This window comes from Schistocerca gregaria, chromosome 3, assembly GCF_023897955.1.
Source record: "Schistocerca gregaria isolate iqSchGreg1 chromosome 3, iqSchGreg1.2, whole genome shotgun sequence".
NCBI classification, from domain to species: Eukaryota; Metazoa; Arthropoda; class Insecta; order Orthoptera; family Acrididae; genus Schistocerca; species Schistocerca gregaria.
Genome location: NC_064922.1, coordinates 738600959 through 738626425, shown reverse-complemented (window position 1 = coordinate 738626425; position 25467 = coordinate 738600959). Strand labels below are relative to the sequence as shown.

Genomic DNA, 25467 nt, shown 5'->3' with positions numbered 1-25467 from the left:
CACCAACCACATCCACATGAATATCAGACTTTCCAGAAACTTCAGTACGAACATCATTATGACAACTTACATCTAAAACATCACCACACACAAGTTTGTACAATCAAAAATTATCAAAGTTATCCTTACCTTTCATTTCAGCATTAGGTGCTTCTTCTTGATTATATAAATTTGCAATTATATCATCTTCTAAGCCTACTTCATCAAAGGTAGCCTGGTTCCTATTACAGTTGTTACTAGTATTTTCTCTGATGACATTCCAAAATTTCCTGTCAAATTTAATTTTTTCATTACCTCTATCTACAGATCGATCATAAGCATACTGTCTATACTGGTTAGGTCTCTGATTATAGTGCTGTCTGTTCCGGGTGAAATTAGCCTGATTTTGAAAATTCCTTGCCCCAAACTGACAGACTCCCAGTGGAGCATTTAGTCGTTTAAAGGCCTATGTCTGTCGTTTCCCTGCCTCGGGTTACCTTCTCTCATGTCATTACCCCAGGACCTGTTTCGATTTTTCCCATTCTCTGTTTGAATTAAAGTGCTGATCATTCCTACCAAAATTTCTTCTGTCATTGCTATTATAATTATCCCTGTTGTTGTTAAAGTTTCTTCGTTCACTATTATTGTTATTATTTCCACGGTTCGGTTCCCACCCTCTGTGTGATGAACCTACAAAGTCGTTAAATCTGTTGTTTTGTTCAAAGGCTCTATCAAGTTTGTCCACATATTTCAAGAATTGTTCTATGGACTCATCTGGACCATATACTAAACCCCATTGTACTCTTTTCGGAAGTCTCCGTTTTAGTGCATCAGTTTGAGTTAGCTCATCAAATGGCTTATCCAGATGCACTAATTTTTGCAACTGTTTCTCACAATAGGCTTTCATTGACCCATCAGATTCTCTGTAACTAGGACCATTCAAGAATTCACTTTTGATTCGAGCTTGCTCAGTTTCAGACCAAAATTTGGTTAGAAAACATTTTTCGAAATCTTCAAAGGACATTTCCGCGGAACAATTCTGATTGGCCCACGAAAGCGCCTCACCATCAAGTAATTTCTTTACAAATTTTATCTTAACACTATCTGTCATTATGGACGTGAACTGCTCCTTGCAGAATTGCATGAAGTCTTTTGGGTGTATATTCTTGTCACCGGGATAAGTTTTAATGGGAAAATTTCCCCATACCCCATTACAACTATTACTGAAACCTTTTTGCAACATAGTTTCTTGTATTTCTACAAATTTCCTGTCTACAGTTTTTTCGACATTACCTACTCTACTACAAATTTCTGTGACTTTTTTGTCAGAATCAGATTTGAAAGATTCAATTTCGCTTTCAAAAAATCGTTTTGTCTGGTCAAATTCATTTCTCAATTGAGAATTTTCCTCATTTACAAAATCAACAACTTTTTTAAGTTTTGACTGGTTATTTGAAATTTCGTTACTTAAATCAGTTTCAAGGACAGAAATTTTGCTCTCAACCGTGTCCACATGACAACTAAGTTCTTTTTGGTTTGACTCAAAAGTAATTCGCCATTCTTCGAGAACCTGATTAGTGTGAGCAATCTGTTCTGTATTTGCATTTATTTCTGATTTTAAATCACACACAGCCTTCGAAATCGACCTGTCCATCTGTTGTTGTGTCTGTTCAATTTGTTGACGTAATTCGGCACGAGAATCGTCCATCTTCGAGTTTAACTCTGAAAACATTTGTTTTAACATTTCCAACATTCCTACACTGTCAGAAGCACTTTCCCTAATAGGTGTACTCGCTACACCGCTGTCAATACTGAAATCTGCGTCTTTTTCCATTATTTTAGGAAGCAGGTCCTTATCTTAGTGTCCGTCGGCGGTCGTTGGTGTCCGTGTTTTGCGAAATTTCTTCAATTCCAGGATGGTTTCGCTTGGTTGATTCACTCCTCTTCTTGTGACCCCAGAATCGATGTATTTACTTCTGAAGAATGACTGGTCCGTCGTATATCCTCTTCTTGTGGTCCCAAAACAGAAGTATTTTCTTCTTGTGATCCCAGAAGAGACGTATTTTATTTTGAAGAATCACTGGGTGGTCGTCAAATCCTCTGCTTCCTCCACCAAATTATAACATCCCAGCTTCCTCAACCAAATTATAACGTCCCAGGACTTTCTGCACCAAATTATAACATTTCAGCTCCTCAACACCAAATTAAATCGTTGCATTAGGAGGTGTCTGCTTCGTGCAAAAGGTCTTGAGTTCATATTGACGACAACAAGTAATTCTTCATTACAGACGTTTATTTACAAACAGAACTGACAGACTTCACAGACTCAACAACTGACTCTCCGAGCTAACCGCACTGCATATCCGAACTGGCAACTGACAACTCCTAGGTGTATTAATATCTTTCCAAACAATGAGAGTCTTTAACAATGTTTTGTTTACAATAGGATAGCAATTCATGACTTAAAACTAAATTAGACATTACAGAATTTTAGTACAGATTAAAGTAAGTAAAAGGATCAGTATATATAAATTCTTACAAGCATAATTTCCAAATAGATTTTATAACATTTTTGTACCAGCTTCTGGATAACCTTCACCAGATTTGTACCGATGTTTCCAGAAATATCTTGACATCTGATTCTAGAACAACCACTTATATGCAAAATGATCCAAATCGTGTTTCAAAACGTAAATAAATCCTTCCAGCAACATTTCTTGACACAAATCGTCTTTCGAAACTAGGCCATGAAACAGCTTTCACAAGCTTTCGTATTTTTGCGATCATAATACAGAATTTCTCCATAGAAAGTTCCAGAAGTGTGCATTAAACGTTCATTTACAGACTTTCTCTTTAGCTGGTGAGTTTTTAAAAGTATCTTGTCCATATTATACGAAATAATTTAGCTCAAAACTGATAATTTATACAATTAATCAGAGCTACAGCAAACAGTGAGTCTTTCTTTTACAAAATGAAATATAATTACAAAATTGAATGAAAATAGGTTACTAACACTAATATATATTTACATTAATTCTATTTTTGTTCTTTCTGTGCAAAATGTCCTAATATTGACACAGTACAATATTTAAACATCACCAAAGTTTCCCTTTACATTTTGCATATCTGTATCGACATCCCCTAAAAGTCTACAGTATCGAATACTTCAATATGTCCCAATATGTCCTGTAATGTTACAAAGTCCACGGTATTGGTAATAAGTTGAGAAAACCATCCCGAAACACATATGCTACAAAACGCCACTGTTTCATGTGCATGTACACTGACATCAATACAGGATATAATCACCATGCACATGTCCACAGGCTGCACAATGGGTTGGCATACTCTGGATCAGGTGGTCGAGCACCTGCTGGGTATAGCCTCCCATTCTTGCACCAGGGACTGTCGGAGCTCCTGAAGTGTCATAGGGGTTTGAAGACGTGCAGCGATACATTGAGCGAGAGCATCCCAGACGTGCTTAATGGGGTTTAGGTCTGGAGAACAGGCAGGCCACTCCATTTGCCTGATATATTCTGTTTCACCATGATGGCAGCTTGGTGGGACTGTGCATTATCATCCATCAGGAGTTAGGTTGGACCCACTGCACCCCTTAAAAGGCAGTCATACTGGTGCAAAATGACGTCCCGATACACCTGACCTGTTACAGTTCCTCTGTCAAAGACATGCACGGGTCTACATGCACCAATCATAATCCCACCTCACACCATCAAACCACGACCTCCATACAGGTCCCTTTCAAGGACATTAAGGGGTTGGTATCTGGTTCCTGGTTCACGCTAGATGAAAACCCGGTCAGAATCACTGTTTAGACTATACCTGGACTTGCTCGTGAACATAACCTGGGACCACTGTTCCAATGACCATATACTGTGTTCTTGACACCAGGCTTTATGGGCTCTCCTGTGACCAGGGGTCAGTGGAATGCATCTCGCAGGTCTCTGGGCGAATAAACCATGTCTGTTCAGTTGTCTGTAGACTGTGTGTCTGGAGATAATTGTTCCAGTGGCTGCGGTAAAGTCCTGAGCAAGGCTACTTGCAGTACTCCGTGTCTGTCTTCAGGCATTGATGGTGAGAAATTGGTCTTCTTGTGGTGTTGTACACTGTGGTCATCCTGTACTGTAGCGCCTGGACACGTTTCCTGTCTGCTGGAATCATTGCGATAATCTTGAGATCACGCTTTGTGGCACACGGAGGGCCCGTGCTATAACCTGCTGTGTTTGACCAGCCTCCAGTCGCCCTAGTATTCTACCTCTCATAACGTCATCAATACAAGTTCTTTGAGCCATTTTCAACACACAGTCAACATTAGATCGTCTGAAAATGTCTGCACACTTACTCACTGCACCGTACTCTGACATGAACCAAGACACCTCTGCATACGTGGACTGCTGCCAGTGCCACCATGCTATGACTGCAAGTCGAATGCACTGCATAGTCATACCTCAAGGTGATTTAAACCTGCAGACCGCCTACCAGAGTGTTGTTTCACCATGTATCAGCATTATCCTTAATTTATGAGCATGAGTGTATTTTAAACTATTGTTGCTAAGGTCAATATTTTTACTTTGCGTAATAGATTAATGTAGGTGTCTTCCAGCATATACAATGACAGTGAAGTCAGCTTGGCTGAGAACTAGAACAAATGTGAGGAGGGGAATGGTGAACAGAAAGTAAATTTCATCATGCTGCCAGCCATGGGAATGCACACTGCATACTTTAGTTATTTTAAAGTATCTGTCATGTTTTACTGTATTTTCCATGAATCCATTTGTAATTGGAATTGCACTGACTTTAAGATTGGGCAAAACTCTGCAGTAGTGTACATTTGTGCAGGAGATGGTAAAAGTCTAGGTAGGGGCCAGTGGTACACATATATATTTTGTGCAACAGTGTTGTCAACACTCAACATGAGATATGATGTGGAGGAAACGTTGTGTGTCCATTGCTGGTTCTACAAATCTACTGAGCAAGCAATGGACAGACTGTGTGTGGAAGCAAGAGACAAAGTAATATTATCACATTACCATAAAAGTAGATGCAAAATCCACTTTGTATTACATACAAAACAGCTGTGTTCTCAGGTACCACAGTGGCCATGACCTCAGAAATTGTAACATATTCGAAAGAAACGGCCAAACATTTGTGACAACCAAGATTAAAAATTCCATTGACACACACTATTATGTCCCACCCTTACCTCCCTCTTGGAAATCACAATATTTTCAGAAGAAACAGCCCAGTATTTGTGATAGCCGAGATAATAAATTTCATTGCTGTTAATTTCAGCTGCAGTAGTTTCAGCTGTGCTATTACAATGATGATGATTAAAAGTAGTGATATCACAAATGCCTGACTTACATAGTAATCAAAACAGAAAGTAAAGCTAAAAATTAATGTAAACAATTTGTTTTTGTTTATTTTATTTCTCCTTGTATTATCAAAATGTAGCCAATCAGTGGCATAAGTTAAGAAAATGTATACCATTAACATTTTTAGGTAGATATTATATGTCAATAAACAGTTTCTAATTTTGATTAGTCAGATGGTTTTTGTCAAGGAGCCTCTTGAAGAAAGGGGGTCGTTTTATACTTGGATAAACAGAGAAAGAGAGAGCAAGAGGGGTAGGGAGGGGATCTGTGGAATTGCTCAGCGGCCATGTAAGAAAGTTGGCGCAACTGATTTTCTTGTTCTTTACACTTAAGCCTGGCTTGATACTTCAAGCTGACTAGAAGATCATACCATATCTCTTTGCCAAACATTGGCATTAAGTGATAGAAAAATTTTATAATTTAAAAATTAAAGACTTGTTTTACCTTAATTATTCCATGTTATTTAAAAGATAAACATGTTCTTCTGACTCTCGTGATTTATATTAGTGAAAAGTCAGTTTCTTAGTGGCTCACAGCTGTGCCTTGTGGGTGCTGCATGAAAATGTATCTAACTAGCTAATTTTACAGATAAATTTGAATGACCCCATCTGTGAATTACCTCTAGCTAAGCAGCACATAGATATAGCCTGTTCTAACTATTTGTACTAATTCCCTACTTTACCTGCTCTACATACTTGTCAGTTCTCCTTCATTTTAGAATCTGTAGTACATTATTAGATACCCCGATATTGGTAAAATAATCCAACTATATTACTTTAAAAATGTATATTTTCTTTGATTCAGGTTATGTCATAAAAAAGAAAGTTCCTGCATCTGTTGATATTGCTGAACCAGATGGTGGAAATGAGGTTTCAGAACTATATGAACCATTCCTTGTGGAAATTTCAGAGGATGAAGAACGCTATCCAAAAGCAATAGGCAGAGAAGATACTCATCAGACAATGGTACAGTTTTTATATCGAAAAAAGGGAGCCACAGCACCTGAAAAACTACTGATGCTTATCCATCAGGATTGTAAGTTTTGCCTTCTGTTGCAAATTACTCTTAAGTTTATAACAAAAAATCAAATGAAATTATAATCTGATGTGATTTATTGTGAGATAGTGCTTTCTAAAGCTAAGGTTACATAATTATTTTGTTGATTTTATTAAAGAGGATTTATGTTCTTCACATTGCATTACTTTTCGGAAATGCATGTAGATTTTCCCAACATTCATCATAATATGATAGTTATGTTCCCATATTCAAACATTTCATTTTCAGGTGTGCATTTTCTGTTATGAATTTCCAAATAACTTTCACTTTTGCACTGCAAATGTACACTAGTGTGAAGAAAGTTCAGAACTGGAAATATTACTATCAAATAGCACAGTTTCTTCTTCTTCTTCTTTTTATTCTTCTTTCAGGATTAAAGTAAAACTGTTGTCAACTCAACATTTTTTTTTAAACTCTACAGTGGTTACAGTCATAGTTCATTGACGGCTATGCGTTGTATTGCTAAAATTTAGGTTTATGGCAGATTCTCAAATAATGTACTCAACGCAGTATTTAATTAATTTGACATGTTTCCATTTATTATCACTGATAGCAACATGCTGACCAACCTCATATCTTACATTGAATATTACTCACAAACAGATACTCTCAGTAACTTATGAAACAGTATGACAGTAACAGAATTTTTCAAATCTGACGGCCAAATATCACAGGGTTGGTTTTTGATACCGCAGTCATTGAACACAGTCAACTTTCTGATCATTGACAGAAATAAACAGTTGTCCACAATATTGACACAAAATTACAATTGGAATGGAAGTTACTTGTAAAATGATTTTTGCTACAAAAGTTCACTAAGAGGAAAGATTACATGGTGATTAACAAGTGACTGAGTATGGTGATTGCTGCACATGGACTTATTACATAGTTCTTACTTGTGTAATTGTTGGGAACAAAGTTTCCTAGAGATGTCAGTGTTTTTACTAGGGGCCATCACTCAATAATATTGTGACTTATATAGTGTTATCACACAAACCACCCCCCTGTGGGTCCCCGGGGGTTAGGATAGGCCCGAGGTATTCATGCCTGTCGTACGAGGTGACTAAAAGGAGTCTCACACTTTTCAGCACTGTAAATTCAGGTCCCATTCTATGGTTTGACCTGCCACTTTCAAAATTCTACAGAAGTGCGAGCCATATGGGGAAGGATGCCTTACGTGGTGCATGAGTTATCCAATGTGCCCTTAGCTTCGATCTCCTGAATCTCTTGAGGTCATGGCTTTACATCTCCAACTGCAATTCAACTATTTGAGCGAGGACACTTTCCAGGGTATGTCATCTTCTTCCGTTGTCTCCTGTCCTCTTTCACCCCCATGACAACTTTGGATTTCTCTGCACCCAATATCCAGTACGGTAGACAGTCCATTGTGGTGGAGCTGTCATGTACCCATTTGGTGGTAGCCACCTGACAACACAGGAATCACACTGCAGATGCCTGAGTTGTAAACTTCCCACATATGCCAAGGAGTAGGTGCCTATCTTTCTGGGGCATTGGGACTCCTGACAATGGCCATCAAGCCAGGTGGCCTTTGCTGTGGCTGGGTGGCACCCGTGGGGAGGGCCCCGGTTGGAGTGGGTGGCATCAGGACGGATGGCTCATAATGAAGCGGACTAATTCATCCCTTGCTGCTGACCATATGGCATCAGCAGTCTGTAAGAAGGGCAAGATCAAATACAATGCCGTCAGGTTTGACCCCAAATCGTTTCCCTCCCTCGCTACACCATGGGAGAAAAGTAGGGCTACAGAAAGAAGAGAGCCATATTCACCTCAGTTTTTAGTCTGTAGCACAACTGTTGGGGACTCCTTTCTCCCTTAGGAAGCCTCAGTTTTTTGTTGAACACCTTCAGGATAAGTTTGGAGAAGTGACAGCGCTGTCCAAGATGGGAAACTGCGCAGTCTTGATTCAGCCAGCATCCCCATCCCAATCCTGGGTGTTACTTGCCTGTGACAAGTGGGATGATGTTCCTGGTTCCGTCACTCCCTATAAAAGCCTCACATGGTCTGGGGATTATTTTCCATTGCAATCTCCTATTGTAGTCTGACGATCAGCTCCACGCCAATTTAGAATGAAGGGGTGTTCATTTCATCCAGCATGTTTACAGGGGACCCAGAGACAACTGGGTTGCTACCGGTGCCTTCATCTTGGCGTTTGAGGGTGATTAATTGCCTGAAAAGGTTAAGGTGATGGTTTACCACTGTGACATTAAACCATACATCCCTCCTCATATGTAATGCTTTAAGTGCTGGAAATTTGGGCACATGTCTTCCCATTGCGCTTCCAGCACCACATGTCGAGACTGTGGATGTCCACTTCACCCAGAGACTTCATGTGCGCCTCCTCCCACTTGTTTCAACTGTGGAGAACACCACTCTCCCTGCTTGCCAGACAGCTCAGTACTCCAAAAGGAGTAGAAAATCATGGAGTACAAGACCCTGGACCAGTTGACTTACCAAGTGGCTAAACATAAATTTGAAAGATTATGCCCCACTCGCTTGAAGTCGACATATGCTGCAGCTGCTTCACCATCGCCGCCCCACGTGCTAGTGGTTCCATACTCTGTGCCATGAACAGTGGGCCCTACCCCTTTGTGATAGGTTGCAAATATTTCTTAACTGCTCCCAAAGTATCTACTGCAGGAGAAATACCCCCTCCAATGCAGGGGCCGTCAGTCCCCTCCCCCTAGCCAGAGAAGCAACAGCTTCCTCCAGCCCCTTTCATGCGGAAGGTGTCCCTTGGGACTCTCTCTCTCGCAAGGTCTTCCCTAATACCATGGCCAACACTCGCCAGTGGCTAAAGGACCCAAAAGCTGCTAAATGAAGAGCTTCACAGTCTTACTCCGTGCCTGAACCTACTTTGGAGAAGTCCTCTTGGCAAGCTCCTAAAGATAAACATGAGGGCAAGCAATCCAACAAGAAGACTGCTAGGAAACAGGACCCTCTGGCAGCCTCAACACCGCCACTCCCTACCAATTCTGCAGCTGAAGATCACGTGGAGATTTTAGTGTCCCCTGAGGACCTGGATCTCACTCATGTCTCATCCGCAATGGGAATGGATATAAATACTCAGTCGGTGAATCTCCCCCACATGGTGCCGTTGATGTGGAGGTTGAACAAGTCACTACAATGATTGTTTCTGCAGCAGAAAACGCTCTACAGTGACAAAAGCAGCACCCTTCCCTCGACTACCTAATAGCTTTGAAATGGCTCTGTGACTGCATTCCTCAGCTTGTAAAAAGACGGTAACAGAAGTATTGGGAGAGGTACATCACGATTATTGGGTGCCATATGTCACCTTCCCAAGTTTGGACTAAGATCAGATGTGTTTTTGGGTACCAGGTCCCAACAGATATCCCTGGCATTAACATCAATGGCATGTTATCTACCGACACAAACGTGATTGCCAAGCATTTTGCTGAGCACTATGCTCAAGTCTCTGTATCAGAGACTTTACCCCCCCCCCCCCCCATCCCCCCCAGCCTTCCGCATCCTCAAACGGCGGATGGAAACGACAGTCCTCTCGTTCTCTACACTCCACAGTGAATCCTACAAAACCCCATTTACAGAGTGAGAGCTCCTCAGTGCCCTTGCACATTGCCCTGACACAGCGACTAGGCCAGATCGGATCCACAGTCAGATGATTAAACATCTCTCGTCTGACTACAAGCGACATCTCCTCATCATCTTCAACTGGATTCGGTGTGATGGCATCTTTCCATCACACTAGTGGGAGGGCACCATTGTACCAGTGCTCAAACCTGGCAAAAACCCTCTTGATGTGGATAGCTATCGGGCCATCAGCCTCAACAACATTCTTTGTAAGCTGCTGGAACATATGGTGTGTCAGCAGTTGGGTTGGGTCCTGGAGTCATGTGGCCTACTGGCTCCGTGCCGGGGCGGTTTCCGCCAGGGTCGCTCTACCATTGATAATCTTGTGTCCCTTGGATCTGCCATCTGAACAGCTTTTTCCAGATGCCAACACGTGGTTGCCATCTTTTTTGGTTTATGAAAAGCTTATGACATGACGTGCTGGGCTCATATCATTGGCACGTTATATGGGTGGGGTCTCCGAGGCTCACTCCCGGTTTGTATCTAACTTTCCTGTCACTCTGTACTTTCTGTGTCGAAGTTGATGCCTCCCATAATCCTCTCCCCCTCTCATATCCAGGAGAATGGGGTCCTGTAGGGCTCTGTATTGAGTGTCTATTTTTAGTGGTCATTTACAGTCTAGCAGCAGCTGCTGGGCTGTCCATCTCACCTTCTCTGTATGCAAATGACTTATGCGTTTCGTACTGCTGATCCAGTACTGGTGTTGTTGAGCAGCGCCTACAGAGAGCTATCCACAAGGCACAGTCATGGGCTCTAGACTACGGCTTCCAGTTTTCACCTGCAAAGTCATGTGTCATGCACTTCCGTCGACATTGTACCATTCATCAGGAGCCAGAACTTTACCTTAATGATGATCCACTCATGGTAGTGTAGACACATCATTTCTTAGGACTAGTTTTTGATGCTTGGGCTTCCTCACCTTCATCAGCTTAAGCGGAAGTGCTGACAGCTCCTCAATGCCCTCCACTGCCTGAACAAAACCAACTGGGGTGCAGATCATTCTACCCTGCTGCAACTCTGCAGAGCCCTTGTTCAATCCTGCCTTGACTATGGGAGTCTTGTTTATGGTTCAGCGCCACCCTCAGCATTGTAGTTATGTGACCCAGTGCACCACTGCATAGTTCGACTAGCGACAGCAGCTTTTACGACGAGTCCTGTAATCAGCGTACTGGTGGAGGCTAGTGTTCCTCCCATGAAGATCAGACATGCTTAACTGTTATGTTGCACACATTCATAGCTCTCCTGAACATCCGAATTACTGTCTCCTTTTCCCAGCCGTGGCGGTTCATCTCCCACATTGGCAGCCCAGGTCAGGGCTTACGGTTGTGGTTCGAATCCGATCGCTCATGTGTGAGCTGGAGTCCTTCCCTTTACCACCTATACTCAAAGTCCATTCACATATGCCTCTACAGTGTACACCTAGGCCGCAGCTTTCTTTGGACCTTTTGCATGGCCCTAAGGACTCAGCTAATCCTGCGGCTCTTCGCTCTCACTCCCTCTCGACTCTTGACTTTTTCCAGAGCTCTGAGGTGGTTTACACCGACGGCTCGTCGCCGGATGGCCACGTTGGCTTCGCCTCTGTTCGCAGGGGCCATATTGAAGAGCATTCCTTGCCTGATGGATGCGATCTTTTCACTGCAGAGCTGGTGGCTACATCTTGTGCTCTTGAGTGCATCCGTTTACACCCTGGGGAGTCATTTCTTCTGTTTACTGACTCCTTGAGCAGCCTACAAGCTATTATCTAGTGCTACCCTCCTCATCCTTTGGTAGCAACCAGCCAGGAGTCCATCCATGCCCTGGACCAGTCCAGTCGTTCAGTGGTGTTTCTCTGGGCACCAGGTCACATTGGTATCCCAGGCAACAAACTTGCCAACAGGCTGGCTAAACAGGCTACACAGAGACCACTTCTGGAGATCGGCATCTCTGAAACTGACCTATGTTCTGTTGTGGTTGGCGGGAGAGCCAACCGTGTTAATGAAGGAGAACGAAATGCACGCGTTTTAGTTCACGCAGGCTGGCGTGAGGTCTGGAACATGACAAGGGAATTAGAATTGAAAAAAAAAAAAAAAAAAAAAAAAAAAAAAAAAACGGACATAGCTGGTGGAATACTTAACTTTAATCCATTAATGGAGAACGTCGCTCTTTATGGTACATGATTCACAATATCAATAGTACGGATACTGGCGCCTTGCTAGGTCGTAGCAAATAACGTAGCTGAAGGCTATGCTAACTATCGTCTTGGCAAATGAGAGCGTAGAAGTCAGTGAACCATCGCTAGCAAAGTCGGCTGTACAACTGGGGCGAGTGCTAGGAAGTCTCTCTAGACCTGCCGTGTGGCGGCGCTCGGTCTGCAATCACTGATAGTGATGACACGCTGGTCCGACGTATACTACTGGACCGCGGCCGATTTAAAGGCTACCACCTAGCAAGTGTGGTGTCTGGCAGTGACACCACATGTTCAGTATTACACCACAAGGTTTTTTGGCTTTGGGAGACAGAATGGCATAATGTCAGTACACACAACAAACTGCGTGCTGTTAAAGAGACTATTGTTGTATGGAAGACATCCATGTAGGGCTCTCGCAGGGACTCAGTGGTTCTCTGCCTGCTCCACATTGGCCATTCTTTGGGTGATGTGCTGTGATGTGCTATAATGACCCACCTCATTGTCGGTGCGGCACCCGGCTGACAGTGGTACGTATCTTGTTGAGCTGTCCTTGAACTGCCCTGTGACAGAACCTTCAGTTACTCGACTTGTTACCTTTAATTTTATCTGACCACACCTCATGAGCTAATCTAGTTTTATGTTTTATATGTGAAGGTGGGTTTTATCATTCGATTGAAGTTTCAGCACATGTCCTTTATCCCTTTGTGTTCTCCACCATACTGCTTGTAGGCTGCTTGTTTTAATGTGTCAGAGAGTGGCTGGCTTATCCTTTTTATTCTCGTGGTCTACCAGCCATGGTCATCTGCTCTCGTGTTTTTTGCATCTCTCTGTGGTTATCTTGTCCAGTTTTGTCAATTTTAATGTTTGTTGCCATTCTGTCATTCTTGTGGTTTTTCCTTTCTTCTAGCTTTGGTTTGTGCATCTCATTTGTTTTACTCCCACCCTTGTGGAAATATTTTAATAAGAATGAGATTTTAATCAACAGCACAAAACCAACATAGAGATGCTACCTGATTCGTTTCCGGGTGTAAGCTGACACAAAGAAAAAATACAATTTGCTGCATGATTTTATTACAGTGACTGCCAACCATGGGTTGGGTTGGGTTGTTTGGGGAAGGACACCAGACAGCGAGGTCATCGGTCTCATCAGATTAGGGAAGGATGGGGAAGGAAGTTGGCCATGCCCTTTCAAAGGAACCATCCTGGCATTTGCCTGGAGCGATTTAGGGAAATCACAGAAAACCTAAATCAGGACAGCCGGACGCGGGATTGAACCGTCGTCCTCCCGAATGCGAGTCCAGGGCCAACCGTGGACTGAAGGTTTGTGGGAGGGAGTAGTATTTATAGAGTTGCATACTGATATGTTATGATCTCAGAGATTATGTCTCTGTTCCATATAAAAAGCAGACTGTATGTGTGTATGTCCAGGATCTCCTCCAAAGCTCTTGGATTGATTCAACCAAATTTGGTACAGACACAGCAGGTCTCACATCACGGGTATCAATACTGTGGGGCTTATAACCTTCAAGCTGCAATAGGAGTGCAGATAAGGGCAAAAATGTATTTATCCAGCCCTTGGTGTGTAGGCTGCCCAGCACAACAGGCATGTTGGGTGGGAACAGTATGGCCTGCCAAATCAACCTACTTTGCAGGGCAGTCTGTGTGTCAGGGGTGACAGGCATGTTGTGTTAGAGTAGTATGAGTCTGCTTTATCGACCTGCTTTGCGTGGCGGGCTGTACATTAGTGGTAAATAAATCCTTTTCAAGCCCCTGATGTGTAGCCAGGTGTGTTCTGGGAATAATATTGGACTTCTTTACAGAACTGCAGTGCAGGGGCTACACATGCTGATGAGCATGGCTGGGAACAGGTTGAGATTCATAAAGAAGGGGATAGACAGAGCAAGGGGAAGGAGGAAATGGACAGAGAGAGGTGATGAGGAGGGGGAGATGCATTAGGCAAGTGAAAAAGGAGTAGTGGAAGGCTGTGATGATGAGAGAGGGGGATAGGTGAGGGTGAGGATATGATCAGTGGTAGGGGGAAGGAAGAGATGGTTATAGAGCAGGGGTGGAGGAAATGGGCAAAGAGAGGGAAACGAGGAAATGAAGAGACAGAGAGTGAGGAGGTGGAGATAGATTGTGGTTGGAGGATGAGGTGGACAGAAAGATAGAAAGAGGAAGAGATAGATACAGAGAGGGGAGGTGGAGGTGTGTTTGGTATACGTTTCGCACACGTATGCGAAGGAAGCCATGGGGTAGAGGATAGTTGTTTTATAAAACTACATGCTGAAAAGTTACTAGTGTAGATCATCCATAGGTTCCAGCACTGATTTGCTTTAACCTAAAGATAACTGGTTAGAAAAGTGTGATCCGCACACTGGAAGCCTCTGTGGTGGATTACCTATTTACATGTAACAATGTCAAGTTACAGACAGGCACAAGTAAAAGACACTCACAGGGCGTTTGGCCACAGCCTTTATCAGCAACACACACACACACACACACACACACACACACACACACACACACACACACGCCAGGTGCAACATTATATGGTATGCAAAGCAGCAATCTGGATGGGGTGGGGAAGGAGAGGGGATAGTAGTGTCCGGGTTAGAGAGAGATGAGTGCTATCTGGTGGAGTGTGCAGGGACTAGACTGCCACCAGGCACAGCATCAGGAGGTTGTGGGGGGTAACTCCCATCTGCATATTTCGGAAAACCTGTTGTTTGAGGGAAGGATCCAGATGGCCCGGGTACTGAAATAGCCATTGAAATCATGTGTATTATGTTCAGCTGCATATTGTGCCACAGGGTGGCCTACTTTGCTCTTGGCCACATTTGGCGGTGCCAATCATCCTGGTGGACTGCAGGTTAGTAGTCATACCAATATAAAAAGCTTTGCAATAATTGCAGCAGAGCTGGCAAATGACATGGCCGCTTTCATACGTGGCCCGGTCCCTGTGGCAGGACTGGAATAGGAAGTTCTGGGTGGGTGAATTGGGCAGGTTTGCTCCTGGGTGTTCCGCAGGGATATGATCCTTGTGGCAAGGGGTTGGGATTGGGAGTGTCATAGGGATGGACTAGGATGTTTGGAGGTTGGGTGGGCGATGAAACACTACTTTAGGTAGAATGGCCCTCATTTCAGGGCATGGTGACAGGTAATCAGTGCCTTGGTGAAGGATGTGGTTAAGTTTTTCCACTTCAGGATGGTACCGGGTGATTAAGGGGGCACACTTTTGTGGCTGGTTCTTGGGGGTGATGGGAGGATTTGGGGTGTGAGGGGAAATGGTATATGAGATCTGTTTGCTGGGATAGTTTCTGTCTGTGAAGGTCTTGGTGAGACCCTCAGCGTACTGAGAAAGGGAGTTTTTGTCACCGCAGATATGCCATCCCCATGTAGCCAGGCCATATGGGAGGGATTTTTTGGTGTGGGAAGGACAACAGCTATCAAAATGCAGGTACTGTTGGTGGTTGATGAGTTTGATGTTGACAGAGGTGTGGATGGAGCCATCAGAGAGGAAGTCAACATGTAGGAATTTGGCACACTGGTCTGAGGGTAACCACATGAAGCAGATGGGAGACAAGGTGTTGAGGTTGTGAAGGAACAAAGATAGGGTGTCTTAGCCCCAAGTTGAGATCATGAATATATCATCAATGAACCTGAACCACACTGGGGTTTCATGTTTTGGGAGGGTAGGTCAAGTCTCCTCTAGATGCTCCATAAAAAGGTTGACATTGGAGGGTACCTTGCGGGTGCCTACGTCTGTACCTCAGATCTATTTATATACGTTCTCTTCAAATGAGAAGTAGTTGTGGGTTATGAGAAAGTTTTAAGGTGGAGTTTCCTTTTTTTTTATTTTTGCTATTTACATGTAAAGCTGCCGTGTTCAAAATTTTGCTAATTTATACAAATTCTTAATTAGTGGCTAATTTAATGATGTGTGTGTTATGTAGTTCACAAAACAAGAAGATAATGTCAAACTCTGGAACCTTAACAAGCAAAATGGCTCAAATTGGAAAAGTAAATTTGAGTGTGGCCAGTCAAGTTAATTAGAGTTTTGAAAACTGAAATAGGTTATTAGAAAGGATGAAATAAGGACTTTCTGACAAGCTATTGTAACAATTTCAGCTACCAATTTCTTTTAATGAATTTGGTCCTAAGCAAAAATATAATTAGCCAACTGTAAATTATCACATGGATACTAAAATTATGTGGAACGGTATTGTGGCATTTTTTAGGTACACTCTGCCTATGAACTAGTGTCTATAAATGTGTTCATATAAAAGAAGAGGAAAAAATTTGGTTATTTTAGAGAAATAGAATGATAGCAAGTGAATTAACTCCACTTTGTTGTGTTTCAGTCTCAATGCAAAATCAGATAGGACTAATGTAGGAATAAGGTCTAATTATGAAAAAGAAAATGGGAATGCAGGTAAACTACCAGAACAGCACAGTGAACAGATTATCATAGTCGTGACAGACAAAAGGACACACACCACCATAGTAGTCCAAGCAGACATTGTTGTTTGCCTTGCATACGAAAAAGAATGATGAGGCTATGGTCCCAGGTTTGAGACCTCTGATACACAGTTTTAGTCTGCTGCAGAGTGAAAAGTTTTTGTTGAAGATACATTCCAAACTTTTACATGGTGCTCTAATAAACCTTTGGACAGATAAATCAGTGTTGAATGTTTTGCCAATAATCTCAAAATTCTTGACCAATTTACTTCAAATTTTTACATGATACTCTAATAAATGTTCATATAAAAAGGGGCAGTGTTGTTAGCAAAAATCTTAAAAAGTTCTTGACCAATTTACTTCAGATTTTTACATAATTGACAAACATTTGGACAGACTCAGGCAACATATTCTTTAAATATATATGGTATATAAATATTTATTTAAAACCTGTACTACTGTATAAAGACAAGTCAGTGTTTAATGTTGTTACCAAAAATCTAAAAAAATTCTTGATCAATTTATTTCAAATTTTTAATAATATACTAACTAATGTTTGTATGGATATAGTCTATATATTTTTAATATATATGTGGCTTACAAATCTATATGTAATAATATACAAAGAGGAAAAGTTATTATAAAAAAATCTCAACTGGTTCTTCAATGGTTTGCATAAAATTTGTACACTATGCTCTGATAAATGTTCAGATGGATTTTTTAAACAGTAATTACAGGTTTTCTATCAATAACTATGTGTTGTTTTGTTTCCTTTCTCACAATCAGTTTTAATAGGAAAGTTGTATTTATGGCATATCAGGTGATGACTGGAATACTGTATGGAGTATGAATTGTTTGAAACAAATTTTCTGAAACTTTGTAATCCAGATTTTTTGTAGATTAAAACTATGTGAAATACTGTCATTGATGTTATTATCTTCACATGTCCAGTAGCAGGTGTGATGTCTCATACCACATAAACCAATGATTCCATCTGACTTACCTATTTATTTTAAGCAACTTCAATTACCAATCAAGGTTTTATTCACAGTAACAATGAATGATGATTAAGCTCATTGATAGGGGTGGAGAGAAGAAATGGACAGAGACGGGGGCTGGAAAATTGACATAGATAGTGAGATAGAAGGAGGAAATGGACAGAAAGACGAGAGAAGGGAAGAGGTTGGGATATGGACAGAGAGAGGGGAAGGAGGAGGGGAGAAACAGTGGGGAGAGAAGGAGATAAAAAGAAGGAAGAGCAGAAGACAGACAGGTAGGAGAAGGATGTATGGACATACATCGAATTCCCATACATATTTTGCAATTATGAACTATTGCTTAGTTCACTAGTATTATAGAAAAAGAAGAGGAAGTGGATGAAGATGAAATGATTATGTGATTCATTGAGAAAAATGTGACATAACACTGGAAGACATCAATTGAAGGAAGTCACCTGGATTAGATGACATTCCTGTAGAGTTATTAAGGTCCTAGGGAGAACCAACCTTGACAAAACTTTGTCATCTGGTATGCAAAATATATAGACATACAGAATAACCTCAAACTATAATAAGATGGATGTGATGATCCCAATACCAAACAAGAGCTGTGCTAATGTGTGTGAGAATAACTGTACCACCAGCTTATAATTATTATGTTACTTCCTGGATGGATCATTACATAAAGGTAACCACTTATCTTTAGTGGATCAATGCATGTAGCACAGAAACGTGACAAAAAAAGTCAGAATTAACTCTAACTTTCAAGCACCAACTAAAATACACATACAGTCTCACAGACTCCCAAACGTGCCCTCCCATGACCATGGCAAGACTGATGAGTAATACTCGATTAATAAAAGCAGTTGCCTGAGCTGATGGAGGTGAGGATAGTGGTAGGGCAGGATGCGAGGAGAGGATAGTGGGAAAGTGGCAGTTCTCTGGAAATCTGAGTCCACGTCCACACAACAAGACAAAAAAAGGACAGAGGGTACAGCAAATAGAGATGTAGGAAGAGGGGTGGAACTGAAGGGAATGAGGAGAGAAAGGTTAAAATGAAGAGGGAGAAAGGTAGGAGAGAGAGAAGGGATAGAAGTTGAAATGAAGGTGGAGGGAGGGGAGGGGAGGGGGCGGGGGAGAGAGAGGGGTGGGGGGGGGGGGGAATTTCCCTATGTGTAGTTCAGTGGAACTAGTGCTGGATGGGAGTATCCTGATGACTAGCATTATGAAGTAGCTGTTGAAATCATTTGTGCTGGGGTGTGCAACACGTTCAGCTGCTATGTGATAAGGTTTGTCGATTGCTACATTTTGGCATTGGTCATTCATATGAGTAGACAGTTGGTTACTTGTCATGCCCACATACACTCCTGGAAATGGAAAAAAGAACACATTGACACCGGTGTGTCAGACCCACCATACTTGCTCCGGACACTGCGAGAGGGCTGTACAAGCAATGATCACACGCACGGCACAGCGGACACACCAGGAACCGCGGTGTTGGCCGTCAAATGGCGCTAGCTGCGCAGCATTTGTGCACCGCCGCTGTCAGTGTCAGCCAGTTTGCCGTGGCATACGGAGCTCCATTGCAGTCTTTAACACTGGTAGCATGCCGCGACAGCATGGTCGTGAACCGTATGTGCAGTTGACGGACTTTGAGCGAGGGCGTATAGTGGGCATGCGGGAGGCCGGGTGGACGTACCGCTGAATTGCTCAACACGTGGGGCGTGTGGTCCCCACAGTACATCGATGTTGTCGCCAGTGGTGGGCGGAAGGTGCACGTGCCCGTCGACCTGGGACCGGACCACAGCGACGCACGGATGCACGCCAAGACCGCAGGATCCTACGCAGTGCCGTAGGGGACCACACCGCCACTTCCCAGCAAATTAGGGACACTGTTGCTCCTGGGGTATCGGCGAGGACCATTCGCAACCGTCTCCATGAAGCTGGGCTACGGCCCCGCACACCATTAGGCCGTCTTCCGCTGACGCCCCAACATCGTGCAGCCCGCCTCCAGTGGTGTCACGACAGGCGTGAATGGAGGGACGAATGGAGACGTGTCGTCTTCAGCAATGAGAGTCGCTTCTGCCTTCGTGCCAATGATGGTCGTATGCGTGTTTGGCGCCGTGCAGGTGAGCGCCACAATCAGGACTGCATACGACTGAGGCACACAGGGCCAACACCCGGCATCATGGTGTGGGCAGCGATCTCCTACACTGGCCGTACACCTCTGGTGATCGTCGAGGGGACACTGAATAGTGCACGGTACATCCAAACCGTCATCGAACCCATCGTTCTACCATTCCTAGACCGGCAAGGGAACTTGCTGTTCCAACAGGGCAATGACGTCCGCGTGTATCCCGTGCCACCCAACGTGCTCTAGAAGGTGTAAGTCAACTACCCTGGCCAGCAAGATCTCCGGATCTGTCCCCCATTGAGCATGTTTGGGACTGGATGAAGCGTCGTCTCACGCGGTCTGCACGTCCAGCACGAACGCTGGTCCAACTGAGGCGCCAGGTGGAAATGGCATGGCAAGCCGTTCCACAGGACTACAGCCAGCATCTCTATGATCGTCTCCATGGGAGAATAGCAGCCTGCATTGCTGCGAAAGGTGGATATACACTGTACTAGTGCCGACATTGTGCATGCTCTGTTGCCTGTGTCTATGTGCCTGTGGTTCTGTCAGTGTGATCATGTGATGTATCTGACGCCAGGAATGTGTCAGTAAAGTTTCCCCTTCATGGGACAATGAATTCATGATGTTCTTATTTCAATTTCCAGGAGTGTATAACGCTGTACAGTTATTACAGCATAGCTGATATACAAGGGGTAAACAAAAAATAATTAGAATTTCTGTTTTTCTCAAACGATCTTTATTGATTTAAATAAAATAGAAAGAAACTTCCACATGGGAACACTTGAAACTGAGTGATTTCTCTTTGGAAAGTACAACCTTAATCTAATCAAATGTTACAAGATCATTACACCCCCCCCCCCCCCCCCTGTAGATCAACATGAAGTAAAATTAGTCAGATCTTAAAAAGATTTTAGATTAAAAGCAAGGAAGGTTAGTGGTTAACATCCCATCTGCGATAATATAATTAGAAATAGAGTACCGGCTCAGACTGGGGAAGGAAATTGACCATGCCTCTTTAAAGAAACTGTCCTGGCTCTCACTGTAACCAGTTTAGCAATATCATGAATTCCTAAATCAGGCCGGCCAAAAATGGGTTTCAACCACTGTCCTATTGAATACCAGTCCAGTGTTCCACTGTGCCACCTCACTCAGTAGGCCATCTTTTAGTCATCTAAGAAAACAAAGAGATGTGTTCTGGGAAGGATAGCTGTGGCCTCAGTGTCCAAGCGTTTATGGTATTCCATGGAAATGTTGCTGTACCGATATAGAGCAGTCAATTCAGACCCTTTCTATGCACTGTACTGAATGCTAGCAACATGTCAGGTACAGATCTATAGGAAATTCTGGTGTTGCCAATCAGAGCCTTGCAAATAAGCACAGAATCTTGTCTGTGCAAACAAACGAGACGTGTTTTTTAAGTAAGGTCCATTTGCACATAAGTACACAACAAAACATTCTTTCAAAAAAGTATATTTAAGAAACTACATACTTCACTCTATTTTTCAACATAGTTGCCAACTTTGTTGAAACACATACCTCTCATCCAATTTAAAATACCCTCTTCACAAAAGGTTGCTGCTTGCTCTGATAACCAAGAGTTCACTGCCGTTTTCCCGTCATCATCATCATCATCATCATCATCATCATCATTGTAATGGTTGCCAGTGGGGTGTTGTTTGAGTTGGAGGAACAGATGGTAATCACTCAGCGCAAGATCAGGACTGTAGGATGGGTGGTCTGAAACTTCCCAGCCAAACCGTCCAATAAATTGTGGGTCTGACCTGCAGTGTGAGGTGCCGGCCTCAGTGGTCTCGCGGTTCTAGGCGCGCAGTCCGGAACCGCGCGACTGCTACGGTCGCAGGTTCGAATCCTGCCTCGGGCATGGATGTGTGTGATGTCCTTAGCTTAGTTAGGTTTAAGTAGTTCTAAGTTCTAGGGGACTGATGACCTCAGCTGTTAAGTCCCATAGTGCTCAGAGCCATTTGAACCATTTTTGCAGTGTGAGGTCTTGCATTGTCATGGAGGACGATTTCCTTTGTCAGCATGCCGTGTCTTTTGTTTTGAATCACTCTGCATAGCTTTCTCAGGGTTTGGTAGTATGCTTCTGCATTGATAATGGTTTCTCGTTGTATGAAGTTGACCAACAAAACACCATACCTATCCCAAAACACTGATGCCATGATTTTACACTGGAACAGATTACGTTTGGCCTTCACCTTTACAGGCGAGTGTGTGTGTGTGTGTGTGTGTGTGTGTGTGTGTGTGTGTGTGTGTGTGTGTGTGTGTGTGTGTCCATTTCATGCTCTGTTGCTTCGATTTGGGTGTGATACGCAAAACCCATGTTTCATCTCCAGTTACAATCTGACTCAAGAAGCCATCACCACCTTCATGATAATGAGTCAAGAACTTCATCGCACACTCAAACTTTGGTTTTTGTGGTCTTCTTTTAGGAGTTTCGGGACCCAACAGGAGCACAGTTTCCTAAACTTTAGGTGTTCAGGTTGTAAAGCACTGATCTCGACATGTCAGGAAATTCATTTGGGAGACCTGTTACTTTGAAGTGCCTGTTCTCACGAATCCTTGCTTCAACTGAAGCCACCAAATTGTCTGTAATCAAAGAAGGGCGACTGGGACTGCCCTCCTCATGGACGTTGTCAGAGCCATCTTTGAATTCTTGTACCCACTTACGCACTTTTTCACTCATGACAATACCACTGTACACTTGGCAAATATGTCAATGAATTTCTGCTGCAGACAGGTTCCTTGCTGACAAAAATCATATCACTGAGTGAACGTGACACGCGGCGAGCAAGTTGATAGTCTGAAACATTTTGAAAGCACAGAACAGAACCGTACAGGTTACCTACAGAGCTGAAACTGAGCACAGTTGTTCCCGAGACTTTTCGGTACATGACGCACACGCTCATTGCAGTATGCGCGCGAACTACTAGTGTCCACAACAAAACGGATCTTACTTAAAAAACACACCTCCTAGATTCCAGCCCACATTTCAAACTGCTAGGACTTATCAAAGAGTCTTTGAAAATTAGAAATGTGTGTCAAAAATTTAAGAGGGGTGTGTGACACAAACTCAGCGGTGCTATGCTGTGGGTCTCTTGACACAGAGAGACTGCATTGAATTATGTTCATATCTACAGAACAGGATGGAAACAAAGACGTTGCGAGTGGTATTTTACCATTGGTACCAGTGTAACATCTGATTGCAGTGGCCAGTAATACATGAATTACATTTGTGTGATTCCATTTCTTCATTAGCAGTCTGATGCTGTACTGACAAATGGTGAATATTTTCTAAAATCTTGGATTATTAGAATTCAGATGACAAGTGCACCAAGAACATTTAATATCTGTGTCTTGTTGATTAAAAAATATTGTGGTACTGTATCAAACAATGGAAAATCCAGGATGACATAAAGACAGTATTGTGAAAAGGTTAGATTACTACTCAGTGTATAGTGGAGATGCTGAGTTGCAGATAGCCACAGCAAGAAGATTGTCAAACAAGTAAGCTTTCAGCCAAAAAGCCCTTCTTCGGAATTAGACAAAAACACACACACTCACCCCCCCCCCCCCCCCCACACACACACACACACACACAAAGTCATGCAAATGCAACTTGGGCACACATGACCACAGTGTGGCAGCCAGAGGCTTTGGTCATGTGTGAGTTGCATTATGGTAATGGGTGGCAGCCAGAGGCTGTGGTCATGTGTGAGTTGCATTATGGTAATACATGATATGAGTTCAGTTTATAAATTCATCTTTCACAAAAACCTATTAGTTGCAAAAATATGTAACTTCTGTCATTCATTAATGTTATCTTCCTTATTAGGGTGTAGATGATAAATGAATGGTGAAATATTCCGCTCAATTTAAAACCATTTTAATTTTCTGTCATGTATTTTGAATTGGTTGATTGATTATCGCACACACTTATGAACAAGACAAAAAATAAGCCACTATCTATATGAATCAGAATGAAGCCAATTCTGTTATTTGTATGCACTTCATCATGACATTTATTTATATAGAACATTTGATCACACAATAATTGATGTTAAAATGGTTCTGATTTTTCTCTGTGCAGCTTTGCTCCAGTAACAATGCTTGTAAATAAGTGCATTGCTTCATGGAAACAGCACATAACTACCAGGTAGTATTCCTTATTGACTGCACAATCGTAAGGCAGGAATTCGTAGTACACTATCCCATTGTAATTGAAGAAAACAATGAGAAGAACCATCACATGTGATCAACTTTTCGAATTTTGTGTGGTCTTTACTCTTCAGGTAGTTTCCAGTGCTATGATTGGGCCACAGTTTCGACATCATACCTGTACACCCATGTTTTGTCACCAGTTACAACTTTTTTAGAAACTCTGGATCATTTTTGACCTCATCCAGCGATTCTTGAGCGATATCTACACCTTGTAATGTTTGGTTGAAATTCAACTGTTTTGGAGAAAACTTTGCTGATAGACATTTCGTGCCCAAAACAGCTGAAAAAATTGATTGGTATAAGCCAAAGGATATGCCAACATCATCATCAACCTCTCTGGTGGTTATTGGATGATTTTCGAGAACCATTTTCTTTTCTTCTTCCACTTGTTGTGCTAGAGTACCTGAGGTGGTAATCATCTTCAACATCTTCTCAACTCTCTTTATAACATTAAAATGACTCATAAACTCTTGTCTTGCTCATAGTAGATTTACCAAAAGCATCAATCTACATTTCAAATCTGGTGCAGTACTCATTCCATTCTTCATTAAAAAACTTAATGCAACTCACCATATAAGAGAGATTCTGAGTTCCAGAGGTACAACAAAGAGACTGTGCAAAATTAGCTTTTGACCAATGAGGCCTTTGTGAAAATAGACCACACACACACACACACACACACACACACACACACACACCACACACACACAACCACAGTCTCTGGCAGATGCAGGCAGACTGCGAGCAGCAGCGCATTGTGGGTGAGACAACAGGGTAAGGAGGAGGCTGGGTGGGGAGTGGCAGGGATAGCAGGAGAGGGGTGGGAGATTTTAAAGTGCTGCTGGGAGCATGCAGAGACGAGGTGGATAGTAGGGCAGCTAGGTGTAGCCAGTAGGTTAGATGGATGGCGGAGGTGGGGTAATGGAAAAGATAAGAAGTACAAAGATTGGGTGCATTGGTGAAATGAGGGCTGTGTAGTGCAGGAATGGGGACAGGGAAAGGGCTTGGAGAGTTCCTGGCTGTGCAATTCAGAAAAGCTGGAGTGGGTAGGAAGGATCCAGATGGCAGAGGCTGTGAAGCACTCATTGAAGTGAAGGATGTCATGTGGGTGGCGAGCTCTCAAAGACCAAGACCTTCAGTTTGTTATGAGCAACCTACCATCTTATATAAAAGATACCAACCATTTTCTCCACCGACTCCCCACAGTTCCTTTTCTTTTACCACACAGTGCCCTGCTCATTACTATTGATGCCTTCTCCCTTTACAGTAACATTGCTAATGCCCATGGCCTTACACTATTGAACGCTACCTTTCCCAATGCCCAACAGGTTCCAAGCTGATGACCTCCTTCCTAGTTCTATGACCAATAAAACCTCACCCAAAATTACTTCTCATTTGAAGTCATTACCTAAAAAC

The 25467-nt window shown here is 42.7% G+C and overlaps 1 protein-coding gene across 7 annotated transcripts in view; it reads left to right on the top strand.

Moving 5' to 3' along the window:
* Positions 1-25467, top strand: part of LOC126353810 (protein pigeon) — a 479712-nt gene that overhangs the window by 154607 nt on the left and 299638 nt on the right. For 5 of the 7 annotated variants that reach the window (XM_050002911.1, XM_050002909.1, XM_050002912.1 and 2 more), the window contains exon 4: positions 6177-6407. In XM_050002911.1, the coding sequence (XP_049858868.1) occupies positions 6177-6407 (231 nt within the window). The remainder of the gene's footprint in view (positions 1-6176; positions 6408-25467) is intronic. The other 2 variants (XM_050002914.1, XM_050002910.1) reach the window with 1 other exon arrangement.